We start from the raw sequence: 18,350 nt of genomic DNA, 5'->3' as shown, positions 1-18,350 counted from the left end.
CTGATGACGAGAAGGCGCGTGGGAGGTTGGAATCCTCATTAAGATCCCCACACATGCCACTCAGCCTCATGCGCTCCCACACTCACATTGCTCTATACTGTACTGTTTATACAGTACAGTACATGCAGCATGTGCCCCAATGTGGGATGGGTGCTTAGGTCATCAAGTTTGAGATTTTAATTAATAACGAGCAGATCATTCCATAAAACACCTTATGCTCAATTAGTATGTTGTATCATGTGCATGTTGCAAGTACTGCTTTTAATGGCGCAGTAGGTACCATCTGATACAACCCCACCCCCACCGCCCACCACCACCCATGGACTCAGCCCTTCCTTACCTTCAATGTGACTTATGGGTCATGCCTCACCCTCACTTCTATCTGTCTTCCTTTCCCTGCAGTGAGCGTTGTGTTGAAGGAGAGGCGCAGCAAGGACAGCGTGACCTTGGCCTGGCAAGGCCCACAGAGACCCAAAGGTGTGATCGTGGAGTATGAGGTCATCTACTATGAGAAGGTGAGAGAGAATTCATTTTTAAAGGTGCCCTACCTGTTTGTTTGGACTTGCCCCACAATAGTGACCTTAATATTAAAAAAAATAGTTCTACTTTGTGGATTATATATAAAAAAAAAGAGAATGTGCTGAAATATAGATCTTGGTTTCAGATGGGGAATACAGATGGAAACTAGTATTGTGCTAAATCTGGTGCAGCCATCTTATGCTACTGCACACTGGCCTTTTAATAAACTAAATGCAAACATTTTTACGCAAATCTGGTCACATTATTATTATTATTATGTTACTTGCCATCTTGACCACTTTGGTGCTGTTGGTGGGATGTGTGATACTGTTCCTCTCCTATGGACTTATTGGCTTTGTCGTAGCTTGAGGGCATATCAGACTCGCTGCTCTTCGACAGCTCCCAGCATGTCAATTACTCACACATCTGTTGGACAAACCTCGTAAAACATCGTCCAGGTGATGAAATTAAGCCTCGGTGCGCGTGCGAGTGTGTATGTGTGACGGCATGCATTAGTAATTAAATAGTTTTAATCCATGCTGAAGAGTGTCTTCCATTAGAGAATGAGCAGCTTCTCTGCAGGGTTCCAGCCAACTGACACACTTATCCTTTATTCATACACACACACTTGAACATGCACACAGGCACATCCAATGAAATCATGAACCGAAGAATAACAAATCTTGACCACATGCTGCTCCCAACTGTAGGAATCATAGTCATTGTTTAAGAAAGAATATGGTAACTGAACTTGACTAAGTGCAATTTCTGGAGAAATTGTGTGGGAATGCTGAAAGCTGAATAATAAGAGATAAGATTTGAATGCATGTGGAATGCTTATGAAGTAAATTGAAAGATAAATTATGTGAAAATCAAAAATTATGAATTGTAGTTGAATGACAAATTAATAAAAAGAAAATGAAGTGCATACTGTCTAAGGTGGGATTCAAACCATCGCCTCCTGTTTACTGGTCAAAGCTCTGCCGCACTACCCACTGAGCCACAGTGGACTTGCTGTTGAAGCCGAATGCTAATATCTGAATGCATGTGGAATGTTTGTGGAATGCTTATGAAGTAAATTGATAGATTAATTATGTGAAAATTACTCATTATAAATTGTAGTTAAATGATAAATGAAAAAAAGACAAGTTGAACTGCAACCAGTCTAAGACGGGATTCGAACGTACTAAAATGTGTTCCATGTGGGATTTGAACCCATGTTTTCTGTGGTAGCAGTCAATTGCTCTAACCACAGAACTAAGTGCCTTGCTCTGATGCTCATGGCTCATGGCGTGTTTATATTTAAAATTGTTGTGCAAAGCTGAATGAATAAAAGCTGAATGCTAATATTAGAATGCATGTGGAATGCTTATGAGGCAAATTGAAAGATAAATGATGTGAAAATAAATCATTATTAATTGTAGTTGAATGATAAATGATAAATATAAAAGTTGAACTGCAACCAGTCTAAGGCGGAATTCCAGCCATCAAATGTACTAAAATGTGGTCCAAGCGGGATTTAAACCCAGGTTCTCTGTAGGCAATTGCTTTAACAACTGAGCTAAGTGACTTGCTGACGCTCATGGCGTATTTATATTATAATTTTTTGCTTCAAGCTGAATGGGTATATGCATTTATACATTTCAGTGAAATTATAATGCTTTTCTCCAAATGATAGTTGGTATACTATATATATATATATATATGTGTATATGACTTAGCATAATGGCCATGGATATATTTGCAATGTACAGTCTGAGGTGGGATTCAGACCCGTGACCTCCTGGTTACTGGACAATGCACTTCACCAACTGCGTATGTATGGAAGTGGGCGTGGGAAGTAGAACATTTTTAATGTCTGTCCCATTGAAAATGAATGGGGAAAAATGAATATTAAACGTTAAATTGTGCAAAAACTAAGTAATGTGGAATTAGACGATATATTCCCAGGTAGGCGAGAATTTTTGAAAGTTGAAATGTCTAGTTGAAATTTTAACAGTGTAAATGGAAAGTATTGTGTGGGAGTTACTGCATGGCAAAAGAGTGTGGAGAACAAAATGCTTTAAATAAGTAAATGCTCCACATTCTGGGTGTAATGCCCAATTTGGATCTTTTGTTAAATCTGAGCTTTTTATGTACGGTTTACATTACAAAAACAAATGCGACATCTAATGTGAACGCAATGCGCCGGTGATGCGACTCGCATGTGCAAAGAGCATACGTCGAGCGACGTACACCCAAAACAACGTCACGTTGCAGTGTTCACGGAAGTAAGTGAGTAAGTCGCAACGTTTTACCACCAGCCAAGCCGCCAAAGCGACTTTTATCAGTGTTATATGCAAATTTTGGTGTTCCAACGCACGCTACAGATCGGTCGACTGGTGGACTTGTTTCGCGGATCTGCAGACATTATGCAAATTCAGCTGCGCGAACGCTCGCGCTCCGCTCCTGGTTGGTGGACTGTTTTCACTCTCGCTCCTGGTTGGCTGCTGTCCTCGGCTTCCTCGTGCGTCAGTTTTGAATGTGCTGTTTACAAACGGCAACAAAAATCCGTCTGACTTATTTTTTCATCTCATGTCGCCAGAGTAGCGAGGTTGGAAGAGGTAATAGAAATATTTGGGGGAAATGAGGGGACACTCCTTGACCTCATATCATCACCGTTCGTGATGAAACTTCTGCAGGGCTGAATTTCTACTATCACCACACATGTCGACTTTAAGCTTCATGTTTCAAGTGTGATTGAATTAAAGACAAATAAAAGTTTAACACTGTTACTCAAAACAGTAGTGTCAGCAGTCTCCCTTCCAAGCACTCTCTCCCATATCAGGCTTTTAATGACGTATGAATCAGATGCGTGCGGATGAGCGTTTACAGTGCAGACGCATCGCATACATATCCGATTTATATCCACCTACGAACGAGGCCCAGGTCGGGTGTGAAAAACCCCGGAATTGTACCGTTCACACTGCATGAAAAAATCGGAATTGAGCCGCAGTGTGAACGCAGCAGCCTTAGTGTGATTATAACACAAAGAAGGGTGTCAAAACGAAGTATGGTCCAATTATACTATTGTACGCTTCGCAACTTTTGGCAATGAAGGACAAAAACAATCATAACAAACATGAAGAATTAACAGTATTACTTTACAGAAAAAAAGGCTTAGAATTTAGGCTAGAAGTTATGTTTTCATTGTCTTTTGTTGCTTGTATGTATGGGCCAGTATCACATTTTTATGGTATGATAACCTTGAGCAAAAAATATAGCAGTTTAATGGTATCTCGGTATTGTAATTACAGCTCTAAAATGTATTATTTTAGAATGTGTGTGTGTGTGTGTGTGTGTAGTCTGACCACTCTTTTCAAATGAGGTATACCTTGAAACCTCTAACCGTCCCATACCTAAAACCCACAAAATCGTCACGATAAAACTTTGCAAAGAGGTAGCGCATGGCCAAGGGAAGACGCCATTACACTTCGGTGTAGATCAAGGAAATTGTTTTCAATTCTTCTTGTTGCAATCAATGTGAAGCAGGACCCGTTTGAGAACGTTTGATCTGTATCCTATGTAGTGCAAATTACTGCCATTTGCAGGAACTAGATTAGATTAACAATGTATTATTATTATTATTATTATTATTATTATTATTAGAGTTATTTTATGTTGTAAGCGATCTACTTTGTATCTGCTCAGTATATTGTTAAATCATTGACTTCACTTTTTATTATCTCCACTTCAGAACCAGCGGGAGCAGAACTACACCGTTTTGAAAACTCGCTCCAACATGATGACCGTGGATGGGCTCAAACCAGGCACCACCTACGTGTTCAGGGTCAGGGCCCGAACCGACGGTGGATATGGGAGCTATGGTGGAGAGATTGAACTGGAAACTAGCCATGAAGGTATAAGGACATTTTGAATTCAAGCATCAATCATACCTGTCATCATTCACAGTCTTGTGCAGCAAAAACATGTTAATGCAGAGACAAGGAGGTCAAAGATGAAGTGCAAACAGTGCTGCTAAATTATATCTCTGTGGTGTGATTTGTCCCTGCTGGAGTTTAAAATCAATCCAGTGGATGGTTATTAGATAGCTCACTTTTCATCTCAATGGCTTCTTCAGTTCTCTTGTCATCTGGATATGCAAGAAGATTTATTGGATAAAAAAAACTGTGGAGCTTGTGAGCTTGTAAGGAATATGACGCTTGCATTTCTTGGACTAGAAAAGTCCTTTACCAAGCAAGAAAAAAACATTTCACTGTGCCATTCATTTAGCATAGGATGTCATACAATAGTTTGACTCTCAATGATGTCTCGGCTTTCGGGAGTGGAATTTGGTGCCGTGCGTCATAGGGCAGGATAAAGACCAAAAACACACTGCTAAAAACACCCACAAATGGCTGAGTCAACTCAATATCGCCATAAGGCGCCCTTGAGATGTCCCCATTACACACACAAAAAAAACGTGAGATTTTCCATTAAACTTCATACAGTATTTGTTGTATTGTATAAAAACATTATTCTGTTACAAACTCAAACTATGTGAGCTTTCTGACAGGGTGGACATTTTTGGTTCATGTTTGTATTTAGTGAGCACATGTTGGACCTTCATTTTGCAACACGATGCACTTCGCAAGCTGACTGTGATTCTTAAATTTCCCATTTCTGCAATGACATTTCATTATCACAGGGTGGACATGTTGAGCTTGATAACGTCCAACTACAAACCTAATTAAATTACAAATTAGGAAACATCTGTGTAAATATTTACATTATTAATATTTTACTAATAGATATGCACTACTTCTGCCCCCATTGAAGAAAGACAATGCTGGATGTGATGTCACTCAAAACATCCGAGGGGTTCTTAAAGTGGCAATTACCCCATCATGAAAGTATAGACACATGCAAAATACCATTTTCAATATGATTATGAAACTAGAATATACATGATCAAAATAACTCATTTTTATCAAATAACTTGTGGACAATAAAACATATACAGGTATATAAAAATATCCAAATCCATATATGTAAAAAATATTTTGTACCAGACTTTTCATTGAAGTGGTGTGCAAACTGTTTGACGCTTATAATAAGACTTCGGAATTTCATTATTCCGCTACATTTTCATTATGGCTGAGTGATTGTTATGAGGACAACAAAGGCACTTTATAGTAATATTGACTCGGCTAAGAACAAAACAAATGACTCTGAAGTGGCCAGTACATAAGTCTCATTGAGAGTTACAGAAATCAAGGAAAAGAAAAACAACAAAAAAACGACAGTTTTTCATTGGAGAATCTTCAATAAAAATGTATTCATTATTACTTTCATCAGTTTCAAAATTGTTTTACTTTTCTTTCATTCTTTCACAAAAGGGCAAATATTTCTTTCATGTGCAATATATATTTCTGCCAACGTGTCGTCAAACTCGCTTTCCCTTATTTTTCTTTTGTTCGCTGTCATTCACTTGTATCGTCACTTCGTCACGGGCCAACGATTTTCCTGCAATGGAGGCCCCATAATCTGCTCTTCAAAGTGCACATTGATTCTCAGATGGCTGGGCATAGAAGGCCATACATCTCTTAATGTACAGCAGTGTGGATATAGATCGTGCGGCATACTGTGGGAACACATTAGCCTAGTGAATCATCAGTGAATAATCAATGAATAGGTTTTCTTCTTCTGCTCTGCGACATACTGGAATGCAAGCAGCAGGAAAATGTCATTGCCAACGTGTGCACTTTTTCACTGTGCCAATTCACAGACAAGTTCAGTGCTGTATTACACAAAGTGGACACTTGATTAGGTACGTGGGCGAAACCAAACAAGACCCGGAGCTGCGTGTGCTATATACACATTCATAGTTGTTCTGCGGCAAGCAGATTCAATATTTAGATGCTGAGTTTGACTATGCAATTACCATTGTAGATGTCAACGTCTTTCTCACTACCTACTGGTAGATATCTGCAATGTCATTTCACAAATTAAGTTGCTTTTGCTATTTACGTGAATGTGGTTTGGCATTACAGATGTACGCACATGTCAATGTGCAGTTGTATACACAAGCAGGTTTGTACATTTTTTTCTTTCATAGAAGTATATTAACCTATTATTGTATCAATAATGAAATAAGTCAAAACATACAAAGAATAAGGGGTAGGACTAGATACGTTTTTTAACTTCTTCCTTCTCCCTTTTGGACATGTAAACCGTGACTAATGTTGCTACTAACGAAAACAAAAAGAACCAAATCACTTGCAGAGATCCGCTTGTGAATAATTTATATCTGCTATTAAATTGTTCATATCGATAATCCCAGTTCCAGATGCTGACTCTATTAGTTTTTGTCTTCTGTCACAGATATCCGTGATTCACATAGCAGATATCTGAAAATGACTTGTAAGATATCTCTTCATGACAACCCCCCTTACCCCTCATACACATAAATGGTTAAAGTGATGTCATTTATTCTGCAGATATCTAAAATGCTAATAATGCTAATAATGCTAAGTCTCCAATCTCCAATGTTCTGTTTGTCTGAGCAAAGGTGAATGACAGATATCTGCAACACATTCCAATGCATATTATATGTTAGGAGGGCTTGCCATATAGTCACATCGAGCACGTGTCCCTAATAATGTGTCCAGTGAGTGTGCACGAAGCCAAGCGCTCAGATAAGCCAGATACATGGGATATTTGTTGTGATTAATTGCTCGATCGGTGTGGTGAAAAAAAATCAATGTGTCCGTAAAGTTGTGGCCGGTAGTCTTGTTATATGCAACGTTGGACAGCGCCGGCCCGAGTGGGAATTGCTCTCACGTCTTCTCTCGGTGCCTCACAGGCAGGCAACGCAAGAAGTGCTTTTCATCAGGAGCCTTGCTTACTATTCCATCGAGCGCCCTCGCTCGCTTTTATCACTTTGCTGCTGTCTTGTATTATTTATTAATTTGCAATTGCTGCTGCTGCTGCTGCTTTTATTAAATCTGCTACCCTCCCTCTGTCCGCTCTCTGCAGACGTCTTTGCTATTGGAGATCCCAACCAGACCACCATTCTGGCCATATCCATCGCAGGTGGCGTCGTTCTTCTCATCTTCTTGGTGACGTGCTTCGTTGTTAGCGGAAGGTGAGCTCAAACATTCAAAATGAGCGTTTCGTGGTTGAAGGCGATGTTGCTCTTTCCTACTTGTGTAATTGAAGCTGTCTAATCGCACAAGAACGTACCAACTGCACACATGAGCAATGACAGCCCTTTGGTCTTTTTTTTTTATATTTAGGTTTAATACTGAAGGATTACAGTACTGGTGGGTCAACCACGGCAGTGTATTTAACTTTTGACATTTAAGCCCAACTAAAGGCCGTGTTAGTTTTTCTGTGAAGAACACAAGCCGCTAAGAGCGCCTCCTTTCGAGGTTAATACCGCATCTCAAGGAAGGCCACACAGGGGATGGCGAAGAGAGGGAGAAAACAATAAAATAAATACAGACTGGTGAGAGTTGAGAAGATGAAAGGAACTGAATTAGGCTCTCTGTCAGTGGACTAAAAGAGAAGGGAGGAGTGTTTTGTTTAAAGGTAGCAAACAATTTGCAAAATGTCATTACCAAGATGACCAAACTCGGCCCAAGATAGCATGAAATCTCACCAAAAAATGCTCGCTGTGGTCTTGTAGCATTCAAGCTAGGGCCAGAGTGCAATTTGTCTCTTTGACTGATTATAAATAGCCAACTTGGCTACCACAGTTAAAAAATATATGACAGCTTGCATGCAAATTTGTCTTTCTTCTCAAATTTGACCCCACAAAAAAAACAATGGGCCGTGAAAAATAGCACCAAAAAGCTTGAGTAGTGATAGGCAAGTACCGATTAGAGATATTCTGCATTTTGACGAATATCGTATCGGCCTTTAATAATAAAAAAAAATGTGACGGTCAATAAAAGAGCTATTTAAAACTGTGTTAATATCAGGGAGCTAAATTTTCAGTTAACTTTATAAGAGATGCTGCTGACCCTGGGAACGCTTTGCATTTTTTTGTGATTGTTTGAAATTATTCCAAAGATAAGTAAAAAATTTACTTTTCAGATATGGTATTTCGAAATTTTGGAAAACTTTATTTACTGGAGAAATTAGCTATTTACTTAAGTTTTCATTTAAGTTTATTTAGACGCACAGATGATCCTGGGAACTCACTGAACTTTGTGTTAGCATTTTAAAACAAGTTTGTCTATTGTCTAATTAAAGAATAAAAAAGTGATCATTTTGCAAATCTGAAAAGGTGTTCACTAAGTTCATAAATGGAATTTGTATTTTATTTTTTTCACACCAATATTTATTGCCCTTTCACTGAAAATGAATATCGGTTATCAGTCTCCTTCGCTACTAATAATCGGTATCGGCCATGAAAAAAACACATTGGTCTACCTCTAGTACCGATACCAGATACTGATATAGTGGATACCCGGCCTTATTTCAAGGTATCGGTATTCACGATAATACCGATCGGTATCGGCCGCCATCTTGTGGCCGTTTTACGATCAGTAACTAGAAATTAGAAGAACAGAATAATTTGTGCGCTGTCACTGTACAGGGTCCTTTCGTCCATGCGTTGTGCTGTTCTGCTTTTAACTTATCACACCCATTATAATCCCTCAAGGAGAAAATTCAATTTACACTCTGCTGTATATTTTGTGTTGCACAGACACACACAGACAAGCATGCAAGGAGAGATGCAAGGAGAGGCGTGCAAACAGTTCTGCATCACTTGAGCAGAGGGTTGCCTTGCTCAAGGGCACCTCAACAGTATGGGAGCCAGCAAGCAGACTAAGATCTCTCCAACAACCAGTTACCATTTTTGTTTGCAATAGGGCAATAGCAAATCCTTCCAGATGAGCTCCTTTTGTTGGGAGAGGAGGGGGCACTAAGATCTTTGAAAAAGAGCTTCAGGTTGGGATCAGTCAAGAAATCTGTGAGGTTGACAAAAGAAAGGAATGAAAAAAGGATGTGTGGAGAAGATGCATTAGCAAATGAGAGGAAAGAAGGGACAAAATGTATAGAAGGCAGATGGAATGAATTAAGAATGAGAGGACGATGAGGGTATGAAAACAAAGAAAGAGAAAGTCATGGAAAAGGAGAGATTATGAAAAGATAAGGAGGAAATGAAACGACGAGAGAGAATGAAAACGACACAAAATGAAAGATGAGCATTGGAAAGAGGAATGCATGGAGATGTGAAAATGAATAGAGAGGAGGAACAGTAAGAAAAAAAGAGGAAGAATGGTCAAGGAGCTATGATAAGAGAAGGAAATGAAAATAAAGTAGGAGACGATAGAGAAGTTGAAAGGATGAGGAGGAAAGAAAAACAAAGTGCTGTGGTGCCTTAAGGTACGAGTGACCCGAGTTTTTCAATATGTCGTTTGTTCAAGTTTTTGCTTTGCCATACGAGCAAGCGCTGTAGATGGCAGTGAACTCAGCTCACTTTACAACAAGCAGCAAGTTTACCATCAATCTAAACATCAAACAAAAATAATGACGTGTATTTAAATCAACCACATAACTTTGCATTGACGGCATGTGTCCTGATCTGGAATGTCCATCATCTCCCATCCAACGGCCCCACTACACTGATTAGTTTTTGATCAGGACTAGACATGCGATTCAGGGCTAAAATAGTTTTGGACTTTTCATTATAGTTGGGTTTGACATTGTTTTTTTTGTTTTTTTATTCAGTTAGACTTAATTAGTTTGTCATATTTTTAGTATAAAGCTGTATTTTATTTATTTATTTATTGTATCAGAAGTAACATATAGTTTGTTTTATTTTATTTCATTAATGATTTTTTTCGGATTTAGTAAAAAAAATAAAAAAATAAAAATAATAATACATCAGATTTATATAGCACTTTTTTCGGACACCCAAAATGCTACACAATGGATACGTTATTCATGCACTCACATATTTACACTCTGGTGGTGGAAAACTTTATATGTAGCCACAGTTGCCATGGGGCAGACGGAACTGCCATGTTGTTTGTTTTCATTTTCATCCTCTGCGAATAATGACTAATATAACTGCAGTTAGTTGAGTCACTTTCAGCAGTTGTGAAAGTTTTCTAAGTTTACAGTATTGTACAGTATTATAGGGGCCAAGTCGCTAAAAGGAGCTGCAATAAATTAATCATGATGTAATTATTTAATACTTAACATTCTATTTAAGTAGTATATGTTATAAAGTACAATGTTTTAGAGTTCTATTTCTTCATTAAAACGCATTACAAAAAGTTTTATTGGAATTTTGGGGGAGACTGGAAGGCATTATTGACATATATATTAATTTCAACGGGGAAATGTAATCTAAGACAAGTGCTTTGACCTGCGAGCATTGTCACGGAAGAAAAATGCAACTCATGTCTCAAGGCACCACTGTAACTGAAAGTAACGGACATGAAGAGGAGGATTATGGGAAGAAAAGGACATTAAATGTTATGGGGAAATTAAGAAGAAAAGGGAAAGAAAAACAATCAGTATTGAAGGGGGAAGAAAGATGATGAGGATATGAATGCATGGAGATGAGAAAATGAGGGGACGTGGTGAAGAAAGGTGACAAAAGGAAGAATGGGTGATGAGGGGTGAAAAAATGAAAAGAAAAAGTCTATAAGGAGATCAAATGGGAAAAGTGGGTTGGAAAAACGCATCTTCCTTTGTGGGGGCAGGGTCTGGGGACTTTGGGGTGGGCTCCCCTGCCTCTGGGGTAGGGGGTCGCTGGGGTGGTTGGAGGGCTCCTCTGTGGCGGGGCCCCGGGGGTGGATGGGATCGGTCCGGAGTTCCTGGGGGCTCTGGATGTTGTGGGGCTGTCGTGGTTAACACGCCTCTACAACATCGCATGGACATCGGGGGCAGTGCCTCTGGATTGGCAGACCGGGTGGTGGTCCCTCTTTTTGAGAAGGGGGACCGGAGGGTGTATTCCAACTATAGAGGGATCACACTCCTCAGCCTCTCTGGTAAGGTCTATTCAGGGGTGGGGTCCGTCGGGGAGTCGGAACTGAAGCGGTGTGTGAAGTGGTTGGGATAAAGATCAGTACCTCCAAATCCGAGACCATAATCCTCTGTCGGAAAAGGGTGGCGTGCCCTCTGCGGGTCGGGGATGAGATCCTGCCCCAAGTGGAGGAGTTCAAGTATCTTGGGGTCTTGTTCACGAGTGAGGGTAGGTTAGAGCGGGAGATCGACAGACGGATCGGTGCAGCGTCTGCAGTGATGCGGACACTGTATCGGTCCGTTGTGGTAAAGAAGGAGCTGAGTCGAAAGCCGAAGCTCTCGATTTACCTACCCTCAGCCTCACCTATGGTCACGAGCTGTGGGTCGTGACCATAGACCATAGACCAAAAGAACAAGATCCTGGATGCAAGTGGCCGGAATGAGTTTCCTCCGCAGGGTGTCCGGGCTCTCCCTTAGAGATAGGGTGAGAAGCTCGGTCATCCGGGAGGGACTCTTATAGTAGAGTAGAGCTGCTGCTCCTCTGCATTGAGAGGAGCCAGTTGAGGTGGCTCAGGCATCTGGTTCGAATGCCTCCTGGCATGTCCCGCTGGCGGGAGGCCCCGGGGATGACGCAGGACACGCTGGAAAGACTATGTCGCCTTGGGATCCCACTGGAGGAGCTGGTTGAAGTGGCTGGGGAGAAGGAAGTCTGGGCTTCCCTGCTAAAGCTGCTGCCCCTGCGAACCGACCTCGGACAAGTGGCAGAAGATGGATGGATGAATGGATGGGTTGGAAAAGGGGATGACGTATGTGACTTACTGCAGTGTTTAACCTCTATGAGCTCCAACTAGATTAACAACAGGTTAAGAACAACACACACCGATGCACGTGCACATGCGAACGCACACTTATGAACACACGCTAAAAACATTAGTATTGATTGAGGTGATTGCTGATCAGGCGGAGTGCTCTATTCACTATTGAGTCGGAGCGATGTAATCAGGCTAAGACTTGCCTCTAAAGCACACACAAACAAGTGCACCAACATACACGCATGTTTCATTTACAGATCACGTCACCATTTATTTATTTTTTTATCAAAGGGGAATTACTGTGTGAGTTTGTGTGCGTGAGACGTAAAACAAGCTGTTAAATGTAGCACGTTTTGTACACGCGTGATGTGACACGCACGCATGCAGAGTCACACTCACACTCGGCTAATAAGCTCTCACATGCAGGCCGGGAGGTGTTAACTGAGTTTTACAGGAGGGTCGATGCGCTGACATCAATTTTAGGTCGCTTTCTCTGTCGCTGTCTCCCTCCATCTTCACCCTCTTTAGACACGGGGACGCACCGGGGAGGAAGCGGTGTTGATTACCGCTCTCGATTAAACAGCATCTGTGCAGCTGTCAAAAGTTGTGCGTCGCGCGCATTAGGCGGGGCTTTGATTTGTGTGTTTTATGTCGGGGGAGCGAGGCGAAGATCAAAGCTGCATTGGGGAACCGAGAGCAGCAGCGGAGGAACTCGAATTCGGTAAAAAGTCAGTAGGGCTGAATGATTCTAAAAAATAATAATAATGACATGTTTTTGCCTCAATATTGCCGTTGTGATGTATAGTATGCGTTTATTTTTCGAGGTCTTCTTCCCATGTATCTTTTAAGAATCACAAGCAATAAATATGAGTCTGTATTACAGCAAACCACATCAGATGTATGATACACAAGTGGTTTGCTTATATTTTAGGCTTATGCTAAAATAAAGGCAAAAGAACCATGAATGTGGTTACTGATATGAAAGTCGTTTTTTTTTTATCTACTTCAAAACCTACTAAAGACTTCGACTTGTAATCTTTTGAGCATTCACTATGACAACTTCACAATATTCTGTGTGGTGATCAATTAGTTACATATATAATATACATTATTATTACTACTAATTTATACATATATACTTATACATGTTAGGGATGGGCACGGATCGATACTTGGTAGAAATGCATGATAATATCGACCAATTTGACGTCATACAGATAAACCAGATAATAAAGAAATCCACTGATAATAATAGACATGCCACGTTGGTCCATCTGTTGTCTTTGTGGCTCAAGTTGTGGCCAACTCCTCAACCCCTCCCCTCTCCTATGGTAGTGTCACATATTTGTGACGTCATAATGTGCGCAATCTCGTGTTCACAGAAGATGCAGTGTGGGCTTTCTTTACTGTGTCTGCCCAAAATGTTACCCTCGCATTTTTTTGTTGCATTTTAGAAATTACTTTTTGGTTTTGGCAAATTCAAAATGAGTTACTGGTTGTCTTTGAAGCAGAGCTATCAATCAAATTCAGCTCCTTGGTGCTTTACGCAATTCCTTATTCACTCGATCTTCTTTTAAACCGATTAAGTATCAAAATAAAAACATACCGTGCGCAACGCCATTATCCTATCCGACAGCTGCCGTCATTCACTTGATTGGGAGTTTACTGATGTAATGGGCAAGAAATAGACCGTATTCTATCCCAATTACTGCGCCAATTCTGATCAGAATAAAATCTTCAGCACGTCAGGTTTTATGTCGTTCCGTGTGGGGGTGGGGCGGCGGTGGGTGGCCTTTCCTAGTGTGAGCAAAAGCGTGCTTAGCCGACAACATGTAGCTTGGCCAAGTAGAGTAAAAGTCACCCGGATGTTTACCGTCCAGGTTAGGGACCGTCCACAACTTACATTTCCAGAGTGAACAATGTCAATGGTGACGTGACTGGTAATTTGAGCCTCTGTAACACAACTTGTAGACGCTGCCCAACTTCGACTCGCTATGAGCCGGCCGGCTGAATGAGTCGGCCAGTTTCATCCGGCTTTCGGCTGGACACAAATCTTTGGCGAGTCCTCCGTGGCTGTATTGCTGTTGAAAAAGTGCTTCTTTGCTATAGGGCGTAATTCCACCTTTGATGTCCATCGCGGGATGCAATAATTCCTCGTGAGTCTCTTTGTTGTCACTGGCAGGCATGTCATTCAATGTGTATTTTACGCATGCGATACGTCACAATGATCATGTGACTGTCCAAAATGGTCGATACTGTACTTAATGCAAAAATATTCATAAAAGTGCTATGGAATCATAATCGGTAAACATAAATTGACATTTTTTTCAGGGTTCAAGAGTTGAAATTAAACATTTCACAGAATAGCTGGTTAGTTTTTCATAAGTCTCGTATTCCTTTAAGTTGTCATGTTTCGGTTTTGTTTATTTTGGGTGTGTTTTCTTGTGTTCGTCTGTGATTGGTGTTTGTCATGTGTTCCTTAGTTCTTCCCCTGTCTCGATATGTCTGATCACGTCCACCTGTGTCTCTGTTCCCTTCCCAGTGTGTGTGACCAATCAGTGCCCTCAGCCTATTGTGTTCCCCAGGTGTGTCTCTTTAGTGTTGGTGTATTTGGGCCTCGTCCAGACGGAAGCAAAGCCGGCTTCGTTCCTGAAACAAATCTCGTACACACAGAAGCCTCTCAAGACTTGCGTGTGTACAAAAGAAAACGCTGAGGACGTTTAACGGCTGTAATGTATATGCCAAGTCTGGAGTGGCGCTGTCGCAGCCCCAAGCCTCTTCGTCGCTGCCGCAGCCCCCAAACCGTGACAGTCTCAAAGCCATGATTCCGTTGTTTCCCGTCACTGATGGCCGTGTTCCAACACTCGCACTACCGCCCATCGACGGGAGCGCGCGGGGCGTCTCAACTCTCTGAAATGCTTCGGACAACTGAGACAGACACACCACACAGTCGCACCCGTTAACGGGAACGCGCAACCGAGGGGCACGAGGGCAGAAGCGCAAGAATTGGGACGCGGCCCACACGTCGCAAACAGGAAACGGAAACAAAGCTGATGTGTGATAACCAGGAAATCAGAAGTCCTGCCTCCTCCGTGGCATGTAACCCATAGTCACACCATTAGCGGAAAAACTGTGGAATGCTCTTCAGATGCCGCTCGGCTCTGACAAATCACACCAGTTACGCTTGTGTGGGTGCCATTATTGCTCTGTAAGCGCAGGCGTGGAAGTGTGTGTTTGTGTGCGAACTTGCCACTTCTGGTCCCCATGGGGTGGGGGGGGGGGGCTTTGGCAGGTGGGTGGTGGGAGGCGAGCGAGCGACTGGCATAACCATGAATTCAGCAGATGGCCTTTCACTCAAAGTGCGCTCCCGCACGCCCCCACCCCCTAGGTCCTCACTTTCTCTCTCTCCTTGTTAAACATGTTACAGCTTCTGCCTCGCAGCATCTGTGTGTATCCCGTCCAGTGTGCCATCTAATGATTCTACAGTCTTGCTACGCAGTCATCTCCTGTGAATAGCGGAGTGTTTCTTTCCCTGACACACTGTTGTGTGTTAGCGATGTTTTAATTTGTTGATGATATTTGTTGGTAGGTTCGGCAGAGGTGAAAAGTAGCCACACTCTGTATTTAATGATACTTGCTTAAAAGAACGAGCGCGGTAAGAGTCGAAGCACTAATTCAATTCCTGTACTTAAAAGTTACAAAGTACAGACTCAAGAATGTACCTCAGCGCACACAGACACACGGTCTCCCAAGTGCCCATCCACAGCGGCCAACTTTACATAATCCGCAAGTGGAGATCGTCTTGCAGTTCCTTTGAACTGGAGATGGAGTGGAGATGGCTATTTTCTATTGTTGGGAGTGAAAGTAAAGAGTTATCAGCATTTGGAATGGGAATGAAGTGAATCTGTTTTGTTGAATGTGTCATTAAGAATGAATAGAAAAATAATTTTGTGTGTATTGTAGTGGGGATTTTTTGGGGGGGTAAATTTGAATTTTTGACATGCAAATTGAATGAGCTGAACGTTTGGAACTTCAAATGGAGACAATGTGAATCTGTTTTTATTTAAATTGTCATTGGAAATAAATAGGGATTTTTTTTGTCTGTATTGTAAGGGTAAAATTGTTACATTTTTGGCCAATTTTGGGGAAGTTCCAAATTGGAACCGAATGATGTAAATGCCTGTTAATGAAAGTGCCACTGGAATGAACGATAAAAAACCTTTGGGGGAATCGCTGCCTTAATTGGAATGAATGGGGGATTTTTGGGAAAACCATGAATATATGGAATGACAAAAATACTAGCCCCCATGGTGTGATTTTTTTAAAATATATTGAAATTGGAATGCTGCTGTGATACAGATGAATTATGTGCATGTCAAAAAGGTGTACGAAATATAAAAAAAAATAGCTAGCGGTATTTGATTTATTTTTTTGTCAGTTCCCACCACTGAGGAGTTGAAAATAAATACACAATATTAGTATTGGGACAGGTATTATGCACATTTTTAGCAGATTGTGTCAATGCCGATGTTTGTGTGGGTGAGCTCTTTTACCTCCTCAGCGTCTGTTGTGCAGCCTATGGTTGGTTTTTAAATTTTAATGACACAAAACAAATGTGAGTCTTTGAGAGAAATGCAGTTGGTATGTCATGGAAAAAAATGAATGCAATGTGTTTGGAATTCAAAGACATTCTGAGCAAAGGAATTTATTTTGATAATGAATAGTCATTGCCGAGGATGTTTTGTGATTTGGATGTTTGAAACAAAAATGCTTGACTTTGAATTACAATTTTGAATAGGCTGGAGTTAGAAATCTGCCGGTAAAATCAACAAAGTCTCTTCATGTGGGTGTTGCAAGTCTCTCCAGTAATATCGCACAATAAAGATCTGGCATCCGAGGCATTGTGTGCATGAGACATTTCAAAAAACAGGCAAGCCTATTGTGTATATGTGGGATGTGATGATATTAGAATGATGTTATTAGAACCATTTGGATGTTTTGCTTGGGTGCTAGCGCTTTCAATTAAACTGGAGGGTGTAACCCAACGTGCCTGCAAAGTAACGCAGTCTTGGAAGCTGTTGCCCCTGGTGCAAAACAATTTCACTCAGGCGCTTTATGCAAATGAGCAGATGTTGCGATGTGATTGATCAAACGGCCTATAAAAAAAAAAATTGAACCTTTTTTTTGTTCCAGTTTGAAAGTGTATAGTCCATTGGGATGTATTTATTAGGCATTTTACAATCATGACCTCATCAAGCAAGTGACATCACTCGTGGTATTACTGATCTACATACCGATCTATTTGCATATATAAAAATACACTTCACTTGATGATACACCAGTCGTGTGCCTTTCTCCTCTGACCGTAAAAATCCTGCTTCGTTCCCGTATTCCAGCTCTCAGCCTCTCCTCATTCCCGCCCCCTTGCTTCTTTTTATCCATTTCCATTCTCCTTAATGAGAAGGAGTTAATTGAAATGTTTCCAAACAGGGTGCTAATGAAACATAGACAGATTTATTAGTCATAACTCTTCCACTAATCATTTCCCCGTCTTAATAATTAGCCTGCACTGAGTAAATCTTTTTACACTGTGGTCAGAGATCGTTGAGCCGGTGCCAGACGGGGACAAGATGGAGATTGGGTCGGAATGGACTTTATGCTAGAACACTCAGTCTGACTGCTTTTTTAATCTTGTGGTTATTTTTTGTTAGTTTTCGCTCCGTGCTGTTCTGTTGAGCCGTTAAATTAATTATTGGGGTATCAAGGCAGAGAAAGTGTTTGGTCATTCAAGTGGTGTGCCCAGACACATTTTTGCTGTGAAATAACAAGATGGTGAATTGAATCCATTCATTTCATTCTCAGTAATTAGTTTTAATTTAATGACTTGATATTAAATGGAATCGCCATTAGTAATCACCGCGAGTAATGCAAGCAGCAGTGTGTGCGTAGTAAGGTGAGTTGGTGCGGAAAGCAGGATAGATGTCATGCCGGAGGGGTGACTAACGACGTACTGATTTCATTTCTCTCGTCATTCTGATTAGCAGAGGGAAA

At 41.1% G+C, this 18,350-nt stretch overlaps 1 protein-coding gene across 1 annotated transcript in view; it reads left to right on the top strand.

The window, feature by feature from the left end:
• The window catches only part of LOC147180968 (ephrin type-A receptor 3-like), a 153,060-nt gene that overhangs the window by 101,030 nt on the left and 33,680 nt on the right, over positions 1-18,350 (top strand). The window contains exons 8-10 of the mRNA XM_086075735.1: positions 403-515; positions 4,256-4,418; positions 7,537-7,645. Coding sequence (XP_085931861.1) covers positions 403-515; positions 4,256-4,418; positions 7,537-7,645 — 385 coding nt within the window. The remainder of the gene's footprint in view (positions 1-402; positions 516-4,255; positions 4,419-7,536; positions 7,646-18,350) is intronic.

This window comes from Leptonotus elevatus, chromosome 1 (assembly GCF_054856555.1).
Source record: "Leptonotus elevatus isolate MCC_2025b chromosome 1, RoL_Lele_1.0, whole genome shotgun sequence".
Taxonomy (NCBI): Eukaryota; Metazoa; Chordata; class Actinopteri; order Syngnathiformes; family Syngnathidae; genus Leptonotus; species Leptonotus elevatus.
Note: the sequence above shows the minus strand (reverse complement) of the source record. Positions and strands in the feature narration are given on the sequence as shown.